The sequence below is a fragment of the Neolamprologus brichardi genome, chromosome 11 (genome assembly GCF_056152115.1).
Source record: "Neolamprologus brichardi isolate AB-2024 chromosome 11, ASM5615211v1, whole genome shotgun sequence".
Lineage (NCBI taxonomy): Eukaryota > Metazoa > Chordata > Actinopteri > Cichliformes > Cichlidae > Neolamprologus > Neolamprologus brichardi.
The window spans coordinates 19,356,412-19,375,200 of NC_142114.1; the positions used below are offsets into that span (position 1 = coordinate 19,356,412).

General features: G+C 37.0%; 1 protein-coding gene across 1 annotated transcript; it reads right to left on the reverse strand.

Annotated features, from left to right (window-relative positions):
* Positions 1-767: 767 nt before the first annotated feature.
* LOC148100537 (cell adhesion molecule CEACAM5-like) lies at positions 768-18,789 on the reverse strand. The gene is made up of 7 exons (XM_087847932.1): positions 18,762-18,789; positions 7,286-7,639; positions 6,491-6,769; positions 5,310-5,576; positions 4,045-4,317; positions 3,640-3,897; positions 768-877 (listed from the first exon to the last, which is right to left on the reverse strand). Exons 1-7 carry the CDS (start codon positions 18,787-18,789, stop codon positions 768-770), a joined length of 1,569 nt encoding a protein of 522 aa, XP_087704058.1.

Genomic DNA, 18,789 nt, shown 5'->3' on the forward strand with positions numbered 1-18,789 from the left:
AACTTAGCTTGTTTAACATTATATGATATCAAACCAACATAAATTATAACGTTAATTCTCTGCAGCAGGTGAAGACTTCTAAAAATCTACAGAAATGGGAAAATATTCTTGTTAATTATCAAAATTGTTCCTTCTTAAATAGCAATGATAATAAATGTTAAACTTACCTTGAAAAGGGAAGGTCATCACTGAGTTTATATTTTATATTTTCTTGTCATATATGGAAATGTTCTCATACATATTTTCATCTTGTTCTAAGAAAGCAAAGATTTGTAACAGTGCATGTAGGTATCTATTAAAACAATAATTTTGATTCTCTAATTTCCTTATTTTGCTATAATAGATGTGTAAGGTGACTTTAAATTTTAAAAAAGAAAAACTAACATACCTGTGTTTTGTTTCTGAGGATTTTTGTTGAATCTAAATATTTGAAATAAAGCATTATTAAAATGTGATCATGCAATTAAATGCAACACAAAACGGCAACACTAAGGTTTATTTGAATTTAACAAGGAATCCACAAAGTTATTATGAAAAGTGTTTATTCTGCATAATTAACATAAACAAGAAGTGAAAAGAGTTTATTCTCCTTCGTGATTACTCTGAGACCAGCAGAAGATGAACGTTAGCAAAGGACTGTTTGCAGAATATGAACCATTTGTTGAATCGTACCACTGAATTCTAGACATATTTCAAAGATTACAATTATTATGTATATTCAAAAAGGAAAAATGTTTTCCTGGTGATTTTTCAAATAAATTCTGCACTTACCTTTTCTTATAAATGTAGCACCCTCCACCAACAGCTGTAGCGATGATGACACAACATGCGATTACTATTCCAGCGATGCAACCAGCAGCACATCCTGATGATTTCTCTGGAAAAATATTGGTAAAGATAATGAATACTTTTTATACAAAATTGTTTTATCATCCCAAAACCATCCAATAGCTTCTTTCTTTATTTGATTTTTATAATTTTAGAACTATCAGAGGACTTTTGATTGGTGCTCTTGTTCCATCGAAAGTGTTTGGAAAAGTGGTGGATGCACTATGTGTTTTCATTTAACAATTTGCTGACAATTGATTAATGTCTTGCTAAAGGGTAGTTTGGCGTTAGAAACAACTGTTATGTTATCTGAAGATAAACCTCCAAAATTTATTGATAGATACATGCCCTAGAGACAAAGCATGTACAAACTAGAGATGGACCGATCCGATATTACGTATCGGTATCGGTCTGATACTGACGTAAATTACTGGATCGGATATCGGAGAGAAATAAAAAATGTAATCCGATCCATTAAATTAAAAAAAAAAACCACCTCACAAAACATACGACACAGCATAACTCGGCTCATAACCTAGCATGTCGGAGCAGTGTGGTCACGTGATAGAGCGCTGTGTGTATTTGTAGCCTCGCTACAAAATGTCATGGTCCTGGGTCGGTGACCCAGCGCTTTCAGTTTATTATCATTCTAGTTTATTATGATGATGTTGATTATTATTGTTTGTGTTCTATGTGTTATATTCGGTCTGCCTTTGAGTCTGCGTCTGTGTCTCTGTCTGTCTATCGTGTCACCCTGCCTGTTTGTGAAGCTGTCTGTTTAGTCCTCGTGTCTGAGTTTCCTGTTTTATTGTGAAGGTCTCTGTCTGATGTGAGTATGTTCAGTTTACATTTCCCCTGTCCCGTCAGCCCTGATTCCTCCCAGCTGTGTCCCCTCCTGTGTGCCATTTCCTGATTACCTGGCGTGTGTATTTATAGTTGGTGTCTGCCTGTGCTTCTCGTCGCGTCGTCTGTGTTTCATGGTGTCCTGTTCCTCGTCTGCGTCTCTCTGCCACTCACCTCGTTCGTATGATCTCCGGTTTGTTATTTAGCTCACCCAGTTTAGGTTTATGTTCTGTCCTGCCCTCAGTTGTGTTATTTGCGCACTGTAAATAAACCCTCACTCATATCACCATATCGGCTGTCTGCATTTTGGGTCCTCCTTTTCCTCCACACCACACGGCTCACCCCGCCAGCCGTGACAGAAAACCAGCATTTCATCTCCGAGGAAGTTATCCCAGAGAGAAGTAAAGCAAGTGTGTAAGTTCATCTCTGAATGTTTGTAAAGCATTCCAGCCTTAAGCTTAACAACCGATATATGGAGCGACTGCCTCTTCTCTTTCTCTCCTGCTGCTACTTCAATCGTGAAACTGCTTAATGATCAGCTGATCCGCTTTTCTATCGAGTCTGTCTCTCTGCTTTGTTTTTGGCCCACTTCGTGCCAGAAAGAGGAAACCCGCAGCTAAACAACAGCAGCACGTTTAACCTTGATAAGCTGTAAGAATTTATTTAATATTATTTTCTAGACCAGGATCCTTTTCTACTTAGCTGATGGCTGGTAACTGTGCAGGGGCGGATCTAGCAAAGTTTAGCCAGGGGGGCCGATAGGGCATGAACAGGGAAAAGGGGGGCACAAAGACATACTTTTCTTTCTTATTCTCATTTAAAATGTCTAGCTTTTAATAAATAATTATCTGAATCTTACACCCAAAGTTTTAATCTTATGTAAAATATATAGAATTCCATTACTGTATATAGTAACTATTAAGTCTAATATACTCTAGTAAGCTATAGTACTTTTTCCTTTGGGAAAGTACCATCTGTGCAGTCTGCAATTCTGTTGAAGAAAGATGTTGAATCTATTTAATTATTCTTGAAAAATAATTTATTTCTGTGCATTTTTTTTCCCCACACAGCATCAAATTAAAGTTGATTACGTCGATTAAGCATCATGAGGTGGAGGGTGGGGGTGGTTCCCTATTTTTTTTTTTTTGCTGGGAGTTTGCAACCCTATTAGTTAGGTTGCTTAATATTTCTGCTAAGTACTCTTTAAAATACCAGAATAGGGAGGATGGAGTAGGTTTAAGTTTATTAGATTGATTAGTATTGCTGAACTATGAAATATTTTGGGTGCAGTGTATTTTTTACATACAGGTATAACAGAATAGCTTTAGTGTTTCATACTCAAGTTTATTTAAACTTGAGTATGAAGTTATACAAAATGCAGCAAGATATAAAAAAGTTTTTTTGATTAAAAAACACACTATATCGGACTCATATCGGTATCGGCAGATATCCAAATTTATGATATCGGTATCGGACATAAAAAAGTGGTATCGTGCCATCTCAAGTACAAACTTCAAAAAACACGTACAAACTGAAAAGCGCAGACTCCAAAGCACGTACAAACTGCGAAATACATGCAAACAGCAAAACACATGCAAACTCCAAAACACAACGGATGTGCTCCAGCATGCTAGGGGGAGTGTTGAGGTCGATTTGCAGTTTGTTGCAAACACATGGAGTTGGATACAACCACACTCATGTATTCAAATAGTTTTTACATTTTAAATTGACCTGTAACTATAACACACCTAATCCGGTCATTGGTACTTCCTGGCTTTTTTAGCCACTAGGTAACAAAAGCTCAACAGCGCCCGTAGCGTCCTGGAGCACTTCCGTTGTGTTTGTATGTGCTTTGGAGTTTGTATGTGCTTTGTCTCTAGGGGCCACCGTAGATAGAAAACTAAAGCAAATGTACCACCTGTTAAACTTTCAATAGTACCATCAAAGAGTATGTACACACACAGATACCTGTTACAGTCAGTCCATGCACCACTGATGATGATGTTCTCTCTGTTATATTATTCCATGCTTGACAGGTGTAGTTGCCACTGTCAGAAAGTTCAACCTCTTCTTTAATGTACTCAGCTGAATTTGTGAGTTTCTCTGTCCCATTTAAGAACCAGGTGAATCTGGCAGTTGGTGTGGATTCAGCAGAGCAGGTCAGTTTTAAGGTGCCTTTGATATTTATCTCATTTGGACCTTTGATTTGAACATTTTCTGGTCCATCTGAAAAACAGGTAAAAAATAATAAATGTGTTCATTACTTTTAAATTTCTGCATTACTAGACTACATATCATATTAGTTGTACCATTCAAAGTTTGAAATTATTTTACTGTGAACAAGAAGTGTAGACTGACCAGGATGTTACTTACAATTAACAGTCATGATGTATTTATCTCCATGACTGCTGACAGGGTTGCTGATATTACAAAAATATTCTCCTTCATCTTTCCTCTTCACGGTGTCAAAGGTCAACACTCTGTTATTGTCAGAAAGGGTCATGTTGTCAGTCGGGGTCAGTTTGGAGCCATCCTTCATCCAGTTTCTTGTAAAGACTGAGCCAGAAGCCTCACAGGTTAAGCTGACAGAGGTTCCCTCAACTGTCAGGTTTGTTGATGGTTTGACAGAAGAACCTGATATTTCCTCTGTTTGACAAAAAAAAATGATTTAGAAAATAAATAATATCATAATAAGAACAAAAGCAAAAAATCAGTGATGGTGAAATAAAAGAGAACAACTGGAAAATCTATAAAATGAGATTAAAAACACCAAAGAAAACCACAGAGATGAGGAGAACTCTTGAGATATGGTATGGTAATTCTCTGTAGAATAATTTACAGGATAATGATTAACACTAAATTCAAGTTATATTATCTACAACTAAAAATATTTATTATTGTTTGAAATTTTCAAATAACTTCACCTTCAAGGTCAAGACGTATAATATTAAATTTAAATGTGCCGGACACTTTTAAATTGCCTATTTATCTCCAATACCAATTTAATATCGTATCGGATAAAACCTAAACAATACCCATCCCTATTTAATACTAATTGATATTAATTTGTGGAAACACAAGACTCTAATATCATGCAGACACTTTTTTAAAACCCTATTTACATATAACTGATGTTTTGTGAGCAAATGAAGAGGACAATGACAGAGAGCGACAACGTTTTATTTATGTCTTTTTGTGGTGCCAAGGATGCTACTTCTATAAGAAGGCTTATGCAGGTATGGAATTGGAGACAGGGGTGATAAGATTATAACATGAATACAGAAAAGCTCATGTCCTCTAACATTGACCCGGTAGCTTGAGGGTCCTGCACGGTATCAGCGCTTTTTCTAGGTCTACGATCGTCTGGACAGAGAAGATTTTCCTGTTTTTCCTAAAGAGCATTTTGTTGTAAATTTTTTGCTCTGACTGATCTTCTTTTCTCTATCAGCCCCATTTGTTTTCTGCTTGAGAAAATACGTCAAAAGCCTGTAGTATATGAGTAAACCATTTTATTTGAAAATTGTTTTTCTGTATTGTTTATCTCCACAAATATTTTCATATGTGTGAAATTAGCTGAATATAGCTCTAGTCAAAAATATATGCATGAATCACACACTTTAACAATAAGTCAAACCTACCCAGCACAGTGATGGTTGAAGGCTGAGATGTTTGAGATCTCAGAGTTTTGCTGTTAAAGGCCTGACAGCTATAGTTTCCACTCTGACTCATCTGAACATTCATCAGTCTGAGCTCTGATCCAGTATCAGACAGCTGATCTCCATACAGAAACCAGTTAAACTGGGCAGGAGGTCTGGATCCAACCGAGCAGGTGAGGCTGATGTCTGACCCTACAGCAAAGTATCCTTGTGATGGAGATAATATCAAATTGATATTTTCTGGGCCATCTAAATGTAGAGGGGACATAGAAAAGTTTTGTTGGATGGATGAAAAATGTAAAAGTATATTAAATTCAGTTTTTCTTGTTAAATCGCGAAAGTATTTCACACAATGTCTTGATGCATTCTCAATCATCCAGGAAAATAAATCTCCAAAAGTTGATTCTGTTCATCTGGACGTAGCGTATTCTGGGAGAAATGTTTCGTCACTCATCCAAGTGACTTCTTCAGTCTCAGCTGACTGCAGGATTCCCCAATCTTATAAACAGTACATTTGCATAATGACTGAAAACCAGCCCACTGAAGGAACAATGGGCTGTGAGGTCAGTTCCTTAATCATAATTATGCAAATTCTCATGACCATTGATCAACAACCACTGACCAAAACCCACTGATCAAAGACCACTGATCAATGGCCATGAGTACCATTCACAGAGAGAGGGTCAGTTTAAGTGGTTTCTCTGTGAATGGTACTCATGGCCATTGATCAGTGGTCTTTGATCAGTGGGTTTTGGTCAGTGGTTGTTGATCAATGGTCATGAGAATTTGCATAATTATGATTAAGGAACTGACCTCACAGCCCATTGTTCCTTCAGTGGGCTGGTTTTCAGTCATTATGCAAATGTACTGTTTATAAGATTGGGGAATCCTGCAGTCAGCTGAGACTGAAGAAGTCACTTGGATGAGTGACGAAACATTTCTCCCAGAATACGCTACGTCCAGATGAACAGAATCAACTTTTGAATATTTCACACAACTACATTGCTTCACATCATGTCAACAGAAAAAAGATCTCATCCATCTTTTATTCAGCTTATCGGACATATCTAATATTCTGAAATCTAAAATGATGTCTAAACACTCTGATGCTTGTGTGCAGATGTTTTCAGATAAATTACTGAACATTTACTTTAGTAACTCACAGCTGATGGAGAGGTTTACTGGATCACTGGTAACAGTACTGACAGGATTGGACACACGACACCTGAATGGTCCCTGGTCAAAGCGGGTCACATTGATTATAGTCAGATTGGAGCCTCCATCAGTGAGCTGAACTCTGTCACTTGCTGTAACCTCAGAGCTGCCGTTCAACCAGAGGAAAGAGAGAGAGGATCCAGAGGCAGAGCAGGACAGAGAGACAGAACCACTGAACTCAACCAAGTCTGTGCTGCTGGAAGTTACCAACACATTGGAGACTTTCTCTGTGGAAAAAAAATAGTTTCATTGTTGGCATCAAAAATAGAAAATAAGCATTGAAACAATTACAAATCAATTCCAGCTGAACCATGTCATGTTAAGGAGGATATATTACATACACAACCTAAAAAGACAGAATATCAATAATTGAAAGAAATACTGTTCCTATCAAAATCTTGAAGGATTTTTATTTGTATAAATAAATAAATCAACTCCCTTTAAGTGAATATTCTGAACAGAATAAATAAAACAGTTGAGTTCTCAGCTTGTTCTTTGTTCTATGGGGATCAATATTACCTTCAAATAAACCATTCAGTTTCTTACAGCCACTTTTTAAAGGCTTTAATATCACAGTCTTAAGAATAAGATGAAGTATTGCATTATTATTACATTACTGCAGTGAGTAGAGATGTAACAAACATGTACAAATCATTACAGGTATTTTTACATGTTCGATATATTGTAAACTTGCTTAAATATTGCAAAAACAGTTAAGCTGTTGAATTTCTACATCTGCTCACCGTATATCACCAGAGTAGTACGTCCACTCGCGATTTTTCCATCTTGTATACTATTAACAGTGTATTCTCCAGTGTCATCCAGAGTGAGACTCCTGAGCTCCAAAGACGCAGTAGATGGGAAGAAGGTGATCCTGCCTTCATACTCAGGTCCAATAGTGTTTTCTGAGTTCATTACGATTATTATAGTCATAGTGGAATCAAAACTCCAGGTCACAGATTGAAACGGTTTCTCTGTTGGAGACAGTGTTGTAGTGAACATCACAGTTTCTCCTACAGCTGCATTCAGACCATCAGGCAACACACCAGCTCCTTCAGTGAAACCTGCGGGAGAAGAATAGAAAAGTGCTGTTGTTACTCAAACATATAAAACAGTCGATGAATATATAAAGATTTGCATGAAATATGGCAGGTCTGAAGAGTTTGAGTTATTTTCATTAAAGTCTAATGTCCGCTTTTCCAGATAATACTGCACAAAACTAAGCATTCCTAGAGAAGCCCCGAGAGAATTATAAGGACCATGGCACTGCTCTCCTACTCTCATTTAAAACACTTTTGTACAAACCTGCTTATTCTCTGATCCATGTTATCTGAGTAGGGAAATTTATCTCTGTTTATAATATTTAGGTCACATATGATTAAACATAAACTAGAAATGTATTCATCAGATGTCTCATAAAGTGAAAAACAAACAATAAACAAAGTAAAACTTTAAAGTCAGTGTGAGCTGACAGTTTTTTTCTGCCACGTCAAGCAGTGAGAGCTCACCTGAGATGGACCCAAAAATGAAGAAGTATATCACAAGTACATCAGAAAATGTTTCCATTTTTTAAAGCAGTCCTTAACTCTTTGTCTTTTCCTTTGCTAATACCGGTACATGAATGTTCATTCAATATATGGTGTCATAAGGAAGTAATGTTGTTATTCTGAAAGGTTAAACTTCATGAACTTGTTAATCATTAACAAACCTTTCTACTAAATGTTTGTGTCAGATTCTGTTTAGTCACATTAAGCTTTCCTTCTGTACTGTAACAGCTAGTTACAGGATGTGTCCCTTGGAAGAATTCAACATGATTTATTGTTAGAGAGAAATTAATTGATCTATTTTGGCAAGTAGGCTCCAATGACCCATCACAGCAGTGATAGAACACAAGACAGGAACCCAGCCCATCCCAGAGTATAGATGTTGGTCGTGAAGATCAACCAATATCACACCAAAACGGGTAACAGACACGCTGGTCCACCTTGTCCATTTCATGCTTTGCCTCTCCAAAGGCAATACTAGGTTGTGAAGTTGGAGGTGTTTTGTGTGGGTGTGTGTGGAATTGTTTTCATAGTGATCCAACAAAACCATCAGGCAACACACCAGCTCCTTTAATTAAGCATAGATATAGGAGACATTTTTGTTTGACTAAATGAAATTAAAACATTGCATTTGAAAATGGAAAATAATTTGCTGTAATTTTTTTATTTAAGTGTTTAAGTGGAAGTTCACCTGCAAAAAATATATATAAATTGCTACAAGAAGCAATGATGTGACACTGACAGATGCAGGGACAAATCCAGACAATAGAGCCAAAAGAAGATACAAAAGAAACTTAACAAGTAAAACACCTGACCAAAGGTTTTTCTTTTTTTTCTAAATTGTATCACCCTGTTTCCTCTGTCCATCTGAAACTTAGAGAAATATATCTCAAGTACTCAGAAGCTTTTGGAGGAGCTATGATGAAGGATCAAAGGAGTGTCATTTGCAGAAATGCTTTCATTCAGTGTCTAAAAGAGGAATGATATTGTTACGCCCCACTTATAAACAAAGTGTTGTCTGGAATGGGGAGTAACAAAGTGAAAAAAAAATGATAAACTGCCGCAAAGTACATTTATTACGCAAAACAACTAAAATAAAACTGAACACAGGGAAGCTCTTTTCTTCAGAGTCCCCAAGGCCAAAACAACAAACAAAGCACCCCCTTTCAAACTAAAAAACAAACCAAGGACTCTCTACCCAAAAACAACAATACAATGGCTGAGCTCCCTGTCCAGCCAAAAAACAGGAGAAAACAATTGCAACAAAAGAGCTTGAGCTGCAACACACCTCAGCTGCGGCTCATGAGGCAGACCTGGATCACAGGAGAGGGAGAAAATGCTCTCTCACATAGGGATAGCCACTAGAGGTCAGCGAATGTAACAGATACACATCTGTAATATATAAACCATGGTGTGAGGAAGACTTAAAACTTCTGTTTCCGTCTGTTTTAGTCTTTTAGGATGATCAAAAAATTAAAGCGTTTTTGTACAACTTCATAAAGATAGCTATAGCTTTTGATAGAAGACTCACATACACATATTTTTAGCTTTATCTTATAGAATTCAATATCCCCGTGCTGGGCAAACAGGTTTTGCAGCTGTTTGAGCTAAGATTTTTAAGTTATTCACAAGATTAAAACCTATACTTTGTTTCGGGCAAGTTCCCCATTAAAATGCATGTAATAGTAAGAAACGCACCGTCTTGACGAAATAAAGCGTTTTTGTACAACATCATAAAGATAGCTAAAACTTTTGATAGAAGACTCAGACACACATATTTCTGGCTTTATCTTATAGAATTCAATATCCCTGTGTTGAGCAAACAGGTTTTAAAAAATTCCTGTCCTCCATTATTTGTCTGTGTGTAAAGGTAGCTCTAAACATAAAGAAATGTTGTGATAAAACAAAACTAGTTGAATTAAAAGAAAACAATTTATGATGAAGCTGTTCCAATGATCACATTTAATTGAGCTTTAAATCGGGCTTCAGAATCACAGATGTATCATTTAAAGGATTTTTGCCTTGACTTCTGTCTCCTCACTGATGAAGAATAAAGCAAAGAAGTAAAATCAATTAAAGTGACACAAGAAAATTTGTGTATTTAAAATTCATTGCGACAACAAGGAGATGTAGATAAAGGGTTACAAAAGAAGAAAAGAAACAAACCCAAAACAAACAACTTGTGATTTCAACATTCAAGAATCAGTGTTCAAAGACTGAAAGAAATAGGAGCATTAAGGATTACTAGAGAAACGAATCAAAACACTGCTCTGTTTATCTCATTTAATGTATACCATCAGTACTTAAACCTGCTCCTTAAGACACTGATCCATGTTATCTGATCTTATCTGAGTATTCCTGTGTAGAATATTCAGGTTTCAAATGATTATACATGAACTAGAAGTATTCAGCAGATATCTCATAAAAACAGTGATATAAATATTAGCCAAACAAATGAGTTTAAGGACATATTGGAAGGAAAATGAGGAAGTAAAACTTTAAAGTCAGTGTGAACAGGCAGAGTTTTTTTCTGCCACATCAAGCAGTGAGAGCTCACCCGAGACAGCACCGAGAATGAAGAAGTATATCATAAATGTTTCCATTTCTAAAGTGGTGTCTTTCACTCTGACTTTTCCTTTACTGGTACCAGTACATGAAAGCTAATTTCAATATATGGTGTCATAAGGAAGTAAATGTTTTATTTTGAAAGGTTTAACTTCCTGAACTTGTTAATCTTCAACACGGTTTTCTACTAAATGTTCACCCCCTCATTTTCTTTTTGCACAGTTAACAAGCAATAAAAATCAAATGCATAAATAAATAAATAACCTGTTTCAGTAAATGTTGTCCTCTATATTTATATGAGTGTTCGGTTTCCCCCCCAAACAACATTTAACAGTAGTAGTAGGAATAGAATAGAATAATAGAATAGGAAAATATCTCCTATTCCATAAAAGTTGGCTATGGTTTAAAATATGAATAAAAAACAAAATATAATGACGTACAAATTTTCATTTGCACCATTTAAAGTATGATTAAAAAATAAGGTCATTTTGAATTTGATGGAATTTGAATTTGGTTTCTGTAAAACATGCGTACACCTTTCAGTATTTATGAGGCCAGTTTTAAAGTACTTTGGCCCAGAGAAGAAGGCAGTTTTCCTGGATGATGTTCAGCAATTTTCAATCACAGTTTTTTCAAATTGATTAACATCTGCCCATCAGTACTTTAAATAAGTCTGCCTCTCTAAGGTGATGTTTTTATACTTAATTATGTTACTGACGTTCCACAAGCATTTTCTTTTAGTACCGCTCAGATCTTCAACATTTTGATGCCCCTGTCCCAAATTTTGAGGTATCCAATGGAGCTGGATCGGCAAACGTATGACATGAGAGTACTTAGAAAATCTAGTCAGACGCCTCTCAGCAGTGTTGGAAATTCAACAACCTGTAGATGTCCCAGGGAGTTTTTGCTTAGACCAATGAACAGTGAATTAAATACATGAATAACAATCTCCAGTTCAAAGTGTGTCACAATGGGACTTAACTTAGCAATAATATAATTAACTATAATTAACTATATAATTAATTATAATTAATAATAATAATTAACTTAGTGATAAAAGAGACTGATGTTACTGAGAAATTATTTAGTGAAATGTTACAATAAAACCCAGAGCTTTCATTACCTTAGACATAAATCTGTCAGGGGAACAAACATGGACTTCAGTTTTTTGATCATTAAAACTGGAGGAAGTTGTCAGCCATCCAACTTTTAATGGAGTCTAAGTTCCTAAATGACTGTAACTGTTCAATCAGAGGAAAGTCAAAGGGGCAGAGTGACTCTCTAAAAGAAGTGGTAAAATGGTTTCATCGTTGATATCAGCTAACAACGAGGCTGAAGATAAACATTAAAATATTTCATTGAAGTCCATCTAAATTATGTCATGGTGAGGAGTTGAGGCTTTTTCAAAGGTTTGTATTATATTATATTTATCTTAAAAACACAAAGTAGAACTATATATATTTTAAAAAAAAAGCTTAGAAGTTGCCGTAAAAGACTGCTAAACAATGTTTCAATCATTTCTCTGATATCATGTTGAATATCTACTCAGGTAAAATGACTTAATAATGTCATATATTAAATTTAGAACTTAGTTTAAGCTTTGTTTACAGAGTATCCAAACTCTGTGGTGCCTCCAGCCTGGTTTTTATATTGGTTGATAGGTTTGTAGTTTGAACCTATTCGCTGGAACGTTCAAGACGATTTAATTACACAGCAAAAGCAAGACACAAGTAGGCAAAGTTCTTTGTGTTACTCATGCATGAGGGAGAGAACCACGACAAGCGCCGTTCCTTCGCTTGACCCCAGTCGCTCTTGTCCACTCCCCCATAACATTGTTCTTTTATTGAGCTCACATGAATATACATAGGTTCATTAACATAAGACGTCTACATACACACAAAGAGTACCTTGCCTGTGCGTTGTGTCAAGATGTGACCATGTGAAGACTCCCCAAAGCTGGTGCCAGGAGTCTAGCGGTCCATCTAAACAAAAGGCTCTTACACTCAAACATATATACGTGTGTTTGCTATACCATATATCAGCAAGAGAAGATACGACCTCTCCTAGGAGGTGTGTGATCTATGCCAGAACACTCTGTAGAGGAGTGAACGCACCCCCCTCTTCATGCTACACAGAGTTGTTACAGACCTCCTAGGATGAGACATTCTTTCAATCTACAAATGATTATATACTTCTAAGCATATATGAGTAAATATTTCTAAGCATAAATGACAATGAACAATACAAATCTAACATTGGTAATCAGTAAGACCTAAATGTATAAAAGTTCATGACATTTATTATAGTTTTTTTAAATCCAGTTTTCAAACTCTTTTGTACAGAATGTGTTATGCATTATTAGAGATGTACAAAAACAAGAAAGAAAACTCTCCTGGAGGCCAAGGCAATGCCATCCAAAGTAAGTATCTCGCTAGGCACCATGTTTTTTTTTTAATGAGTTTTTAGGGTATTTAGAGTAAAACAACCTCAGTTTCAGGTGAATTTAAAAGCAGAAAATTAGAGGTCATCCAGACCTTTATATCTTTGGGCCTTCAGGTCACTTGCTTAGTTTGTGAGAGTTTGTGAGAAACCTTCTTTTGGTTGGTGTAGTAGTGCTGCTGCCAACACAACATTAAGAGTGATAATACAATTAATTTGGGAAAAAAAAGGTTTTCTACCTGTATTGTTGTATATATATGTGTGTATATGAATGTGGAAAAGACCAAAGACACCAAAGAGATTATGGCAGATTTCAGGAGAAGTCATTCCCAGCATACCCAACTGAATCTACTGCACTGCTGTGGCCAAGAAGGCCTAATCTCTCCTCCACTCCACTATACTCTAGAATAGCTCCATTCATGAGGCTGTCAGAAGACTGAATTCTTTACTACCTCCCACCTACCCCCCAACACACTCTCACAGAGTAAAACTTGACAGTACTGCTTTTCTCAGTGTCTTCAGACAGCATAAGGCCTGCAAAATCTGTAAACATCCAGATTTTTACAACATGTAGATTGAGTTCACCATTAAAACATACAGGACCACATTTATGAGTGATAAACTGATGTAAGAGCAAGGGCTAAAACCTCTGTGTATTTGTTGTATTTATTTTACATTTAATGATCAATAAGATGCTACAGACAAAGAACTATATCAAAATAATAGCAACTTAAAAAACCTTCATATTTATTGTTGTAGGCTAATAATTTATAAACAATCTTCATATGTCCTGTTAAAATATTTTCATAATGACCCCAAAAAATATTATAACCAACAAACTAACAAAAACAATAACTTTTGTCTTCCTGGAGCAGATAGAGTCTTCACAAATGTTTCATCTGCAGGACAAGAAAAGATAGACATTTTTTTCTGGCAGACAAACACTATAAACTGCATGCGAGTGGGCATTAGCTTTCAGCACTAATGGAAAAATGATAGATTTTTATACAGAGAAAAAAATCTTTCACTCTTTTCCTTATGTATAAGTATAATGTATAACGGTATTCTTTCTTAATAAAGCACAACAGTGAATTTAATGCTTACCTTAAAATGGAAATACAGTTCAATTTTTCTTGTCATTTGGGGAAGTGTTCTCATACACATGTTCTCCTGGTCAAAAAAAAAGATATTGATACAGTAATTTTATTTATACTTTCTTTATTTTGTTATTAAAAATGTGAAAGTTAAATGGTCTGTATTTGTATAGCGCTTTACTTAGTTCCTATGGACTCCAAAGCGCTTTACACTACATTCAGTCATTCGCCCATTCAAACACTGGTGATGGCAAGCTACATTGTAGCCACAGCTGCCCTGGGGCGCACTGACAGAGGCGAGGCTGCCAGACACTGGCGCCACCGGGCCCTCTGACCACCACCAGTAGGCAACAGGTGTCTTGCCCAAGGACACAACGACCGAGACTGTCGGAGCTAGGGATCAAACCGGCAACCTTCCGATTACAAGACAAACTGCCAACTCTTGAGCCACGATCGCCCCCAATATTTTAAATGTATGTTAAAAATATTACTCACCTGTATTATGTGTCTGTGGATTTTTGTTGGTTCTAAATATAATAAATGAAGCATTATCAAAGTCTTTCCACAAAGTTACACAAAACTGTAACACTAAACATTTACATTTGTTTAAAGCCAATCTTAATGACAAATGATAAAGACTTGTTTGTTCAAACAAATAGTGCACTGAAATACTTGTACCTCTGTGGTTATTTCATGAAATGATATGATGTTAAATGAATTACACATAACATTGCTAAGTTAAGCACAAGCATATGCTTATGTGTTTAGAAGTGGACTGAGTACACAGATTCCGAGACAAATAAGATCATTAAGAAATGATCCACCTACCTTCGCCTATAAAAGTAGTATCCTACACCACAGGCAACAGCAACGATGGCAAAACATGCGATTACAATTCCAGCGATACAACCTGCAGCACATTCTGATGATTGGTCTGGGGAAGTTCAAATAGAGACAAAATAAAGATGACACAAAGTTGTCTCACCATCTCAAAACTCTCCAAAACTGTCTCTCTTTGTTTATTTTCATAATTGAACAGGTTTCAGAGGACTTTTGGTGAGTACATTGCTGTTTTTGTCTGGAGAGCACTTGTATTTGTCAAAATGATGAATGCACTGTGTAGTTTCAGCAAATATTTTGCTGAAGATTAATGTTTTGATAAAGGATTGTTAAGTGTTAGGAAACATTTCCAAAATTTAGTTCCTGGAAAATATTAAAACTACAGGAAACGTACATCATTTAAACTATTAGTGGTACCATACTATAGGCACACTGCAAAATCCAAGAGTATCAGAGCACACATGTGCCTTTCACATCAAATCCATACACTGCGGATGATGATCTCTCATTTACATTATTCCACCTTTGAGAAATGTGCTTCACTCTCTCAGAAAAGAGAGAGTGATGCTTAAAAACCTCTATTTTTATGTAGTCACCCAAATTGGTAATGACCTGCCCCATTTTTGATTCTGCCAACAACACTCTCGACAGTTAATTAGGAATTGCCTTTTTCAGCTCAGAAATATCTCCCAACTGTGAACTTTGTTGTCTAAATTAGAGTTAAAAATAGTTATTCATGCTTTTATTTCATCTTGCTTAGATTATTGTAACAGCCTTTTTCTTTGTTTGAGCAAAAGGAATCTTGACCGTCTCCAGTTAGTCCAGAATGCTGCTGCAAGGCTTTTAACTAAGACACGAAAAAGAGAGCATGTTACACAAGTTTTACGTTCATTACGCTGGCTTCCAGTACATTTTAGAATTCATTTTAAAATCTTGGTACTGACTTTTAAAGCTTTGAATTGTGATGCACCTGCCTACGTTTCTGATCTTTTAGAACCCCACGGTAGTCCCATGAACACATTTTAAGACCAGAGGAGATAGATCTTTTAGAGCGGTGGCCCCCAGGTTGTGGAATGCTCTCCCTCCATCATCGCATAACCTTGATTGTATTTATTCTTTTAAAAAGCAGCTCAAGACTCATTTATTTAGATTGGCTTTTAATTAGATTTGTGCTGAATGTTTGATTGTGCTGTTTTATATGTATACCTGTTCTTATATTATTGTGAAGCACTTTGTGGTTTATAATATATAAATAAATTGAATTGAATTGAATTATAGAATGAGGTAGATCTGTGGATTTAGAAGAGCAGGTCAAATTTAACCCCTCTGTAAATTTACACCTTACTGCAGTTTGTATTTTCCAGTGGTTTCAAGAGCTATGTTGTCAGGGGGGGATTTGCCCTTGGCAGGGTCCCCCAAGGCAAACTGGTCCTGGGTAAGGGATTCTGATAACATCTATGATGAATAAAAAAACAAGAAGCATTCAGAGAGTGCGTTGCAGCTCACTCTCCAGCAGTAATTACTTTAAAGGGAATAGTATTATATTTTTGACAAATTACATTTTGTCTTCTTTGTTCTTTTTAAATGTACTTTAAGAAGTGTGTAGTGCAGTACAAATCAGATATGGGTGGTATGATAGATGTTTACATTGAATACAAAAACATTATGGAGGAGTAGGTAATGGAAAATAATTTTCAAATAAATAGACATGAATAACTTGAGCTTCTTATATATTATTATACTACAATATTTCTATTGTATTGTATTGTATTGTATTGTATTGTATGGTACCGCTTTCTATTTCTCTTGACAATACTTTATTTATAGATATAATGCATTTTGGAGTCAACTTGAAAGAAAGGCTCACGTGAAGCGCAAAAGTAAGATCAGAGGTCAACTGGCAAATGTGCATGTTGGGGTTGCTTCTCTGCACATTCAGTTTGGGTTTAGGTCATGACTGTCATTTGTGACTATAGACCCAAAAGGGGGTTCTAAGTAACTGGTGGTGAGATGGATCATCTGGTGGGGTAGGATGCCAGACAGGCCTGGTGTACCCAAACGTCTAGTATAGTGAGGGTGTGCTGTGAACATCTGCCAGAGCTCCCAGTCCACAAGATCCTTATTAACCTCCATCTTGCACTGGAGCTGTTCGTAGCTTAGTATGAATTAGAAACAGCATCTCCAAATCTTAGACCATGGTATTAAGACCAAATCTGGGCAGCAGACGTATGCAGATGTATGGTCTGCTGAGGTGAGGAGAGAGCTGAGTGTGAATTGGAAGGTGATGACTTACCAGTCATTTAGCGTTTATATCTTTATCTATGGTCACAACCTCTTGCTAGTGTTACGTCCCTCTGCAGCCTCTAATCTGCTCAGTGTGTTCAGCTGGTGCTAATTGACCACACCTAGTCAGGTGTGGATAAAGGCATACCTGAGGCAACTTGTCTTTGCCTTGGTGGCACCAGCCATTTTAGCCGACCTGATGTTCCATTTTAAGACAAAACCTCTGTTCACCTACACTCTGGTATTCGTCTCCTTTTTTATGTTGTGGCTTTGAGCCGGGTTGTAACATAAGTGGGGGCTCGTCCGGGATCTTTGGACATTTTAGTGGAGATCGAATACCAGTTTTTTGTGTTGCTTTTAAGTGGGTGAGTGAAGGTGTTCACTGTGATTGAGCAACGTCCCTTTAGTCAGTGTGTTTCAGCTAGGTGGCTGTGCTGCCCTTCCAGCGAAGCACTTGTTTGTTGTTTTGCTTTGTTGTTTTAATTTGTTGTGTTTGGTGGCTATCCTGGGTGGGGGTACGCTTCAGAGTTTGGTAGGAGACTATATCTCTGGTCTGCTGCCAGCTCTCGAGTTCGCGTTTAAAGTTGCCTCGAGCCTGGTACACCACTGAAGACTAGGGTAGGTAAAGTTAGGGTTTGTTGTTTTTAGTGTTTTAGGCTGGGAGTTGCACATAGTAAATCAGTGGCACCAAACTTGGTAGGAGGTTTGAGACCATTCATGATTATGGTCTGTAGCTGAGGCAGGTAGGCTGTTTTTAAGTTGGCATAATGTGTACTGTGTGTGCATATGTCAGTGTTGATGGATGCTAATGAGGTCCTCATGAGGTGAGTGTTTTGTGCTGTGACCTTTAGTGTTGTGGGAAATATGGCGTTTTGTTGGATCACTTGTGAGTGTTGTTGGCCAGGTGATGGCAATATCACTGTGGGGTGCTGAACCACCCTTGATGTGATCATTGTGTGGCCATAGCTCTCCATTTTTGTGGTTGGTCACTAGCATGCTTGCTTTACTGAACTTTGTGGATTAAGTAACTTGTTGTGGTATAGGGCCACTCATATGTGACCGTTTGTGTGGTGGAGACCACAGATCACTTGTGTGTGATTGTTCGTGGCTGGTTTCATTTTGTGTTGTAACAGGCTGAATAATCATTTTGGGTTTGTGACTGTTGTACTCCTTTGTGTTGGTCACATGTTACTTTTTGTGTGTTCAGTGTGGCAACTTCAGATCCTCATGTAGAGGCATCCATGCTTAAAGATGCCAACTTATTTTTGAGGGATCAAGGCTTCAGAGTGACTTTTAATAAATTTAGGGGTCCTAGAGGAACCCTTTTAAGGGAGGAGGTGTTACGTCCCTCTGCAGCCTCTAATCTGCTCAGTGTGTTCAGCTGGTGCTAATTGACCACACCTAGTCAGGTGTGGATAAAGGCATACCTGAGGCAAGCTTCCTGGGGAGCTCACTTGTCTTTGCCTTGGTGGCACCAGCCAT

Coding starts and splice junctions, on each gene's coding strand:
- LOC148100537 (XM_087847932.1), bottom strand. CDS start 18,789: ATGGCTGGTGCCACCAAGGCAAAGACAA. Junction 5,577..6,490: donor AGTAAACCTCTCCATCAGCT/GTGAGTTACTAA, acceptor CTCTACATTTAG/ATGGCCCAGAAAATATCAAT. Junction 4,318..5,309: donor TTCAACCATCACTGTGCTGG/GTAGGTTTGACT, acceptor TTTGTCAAACAG/AGGAAATATCAGGTTCTTCT.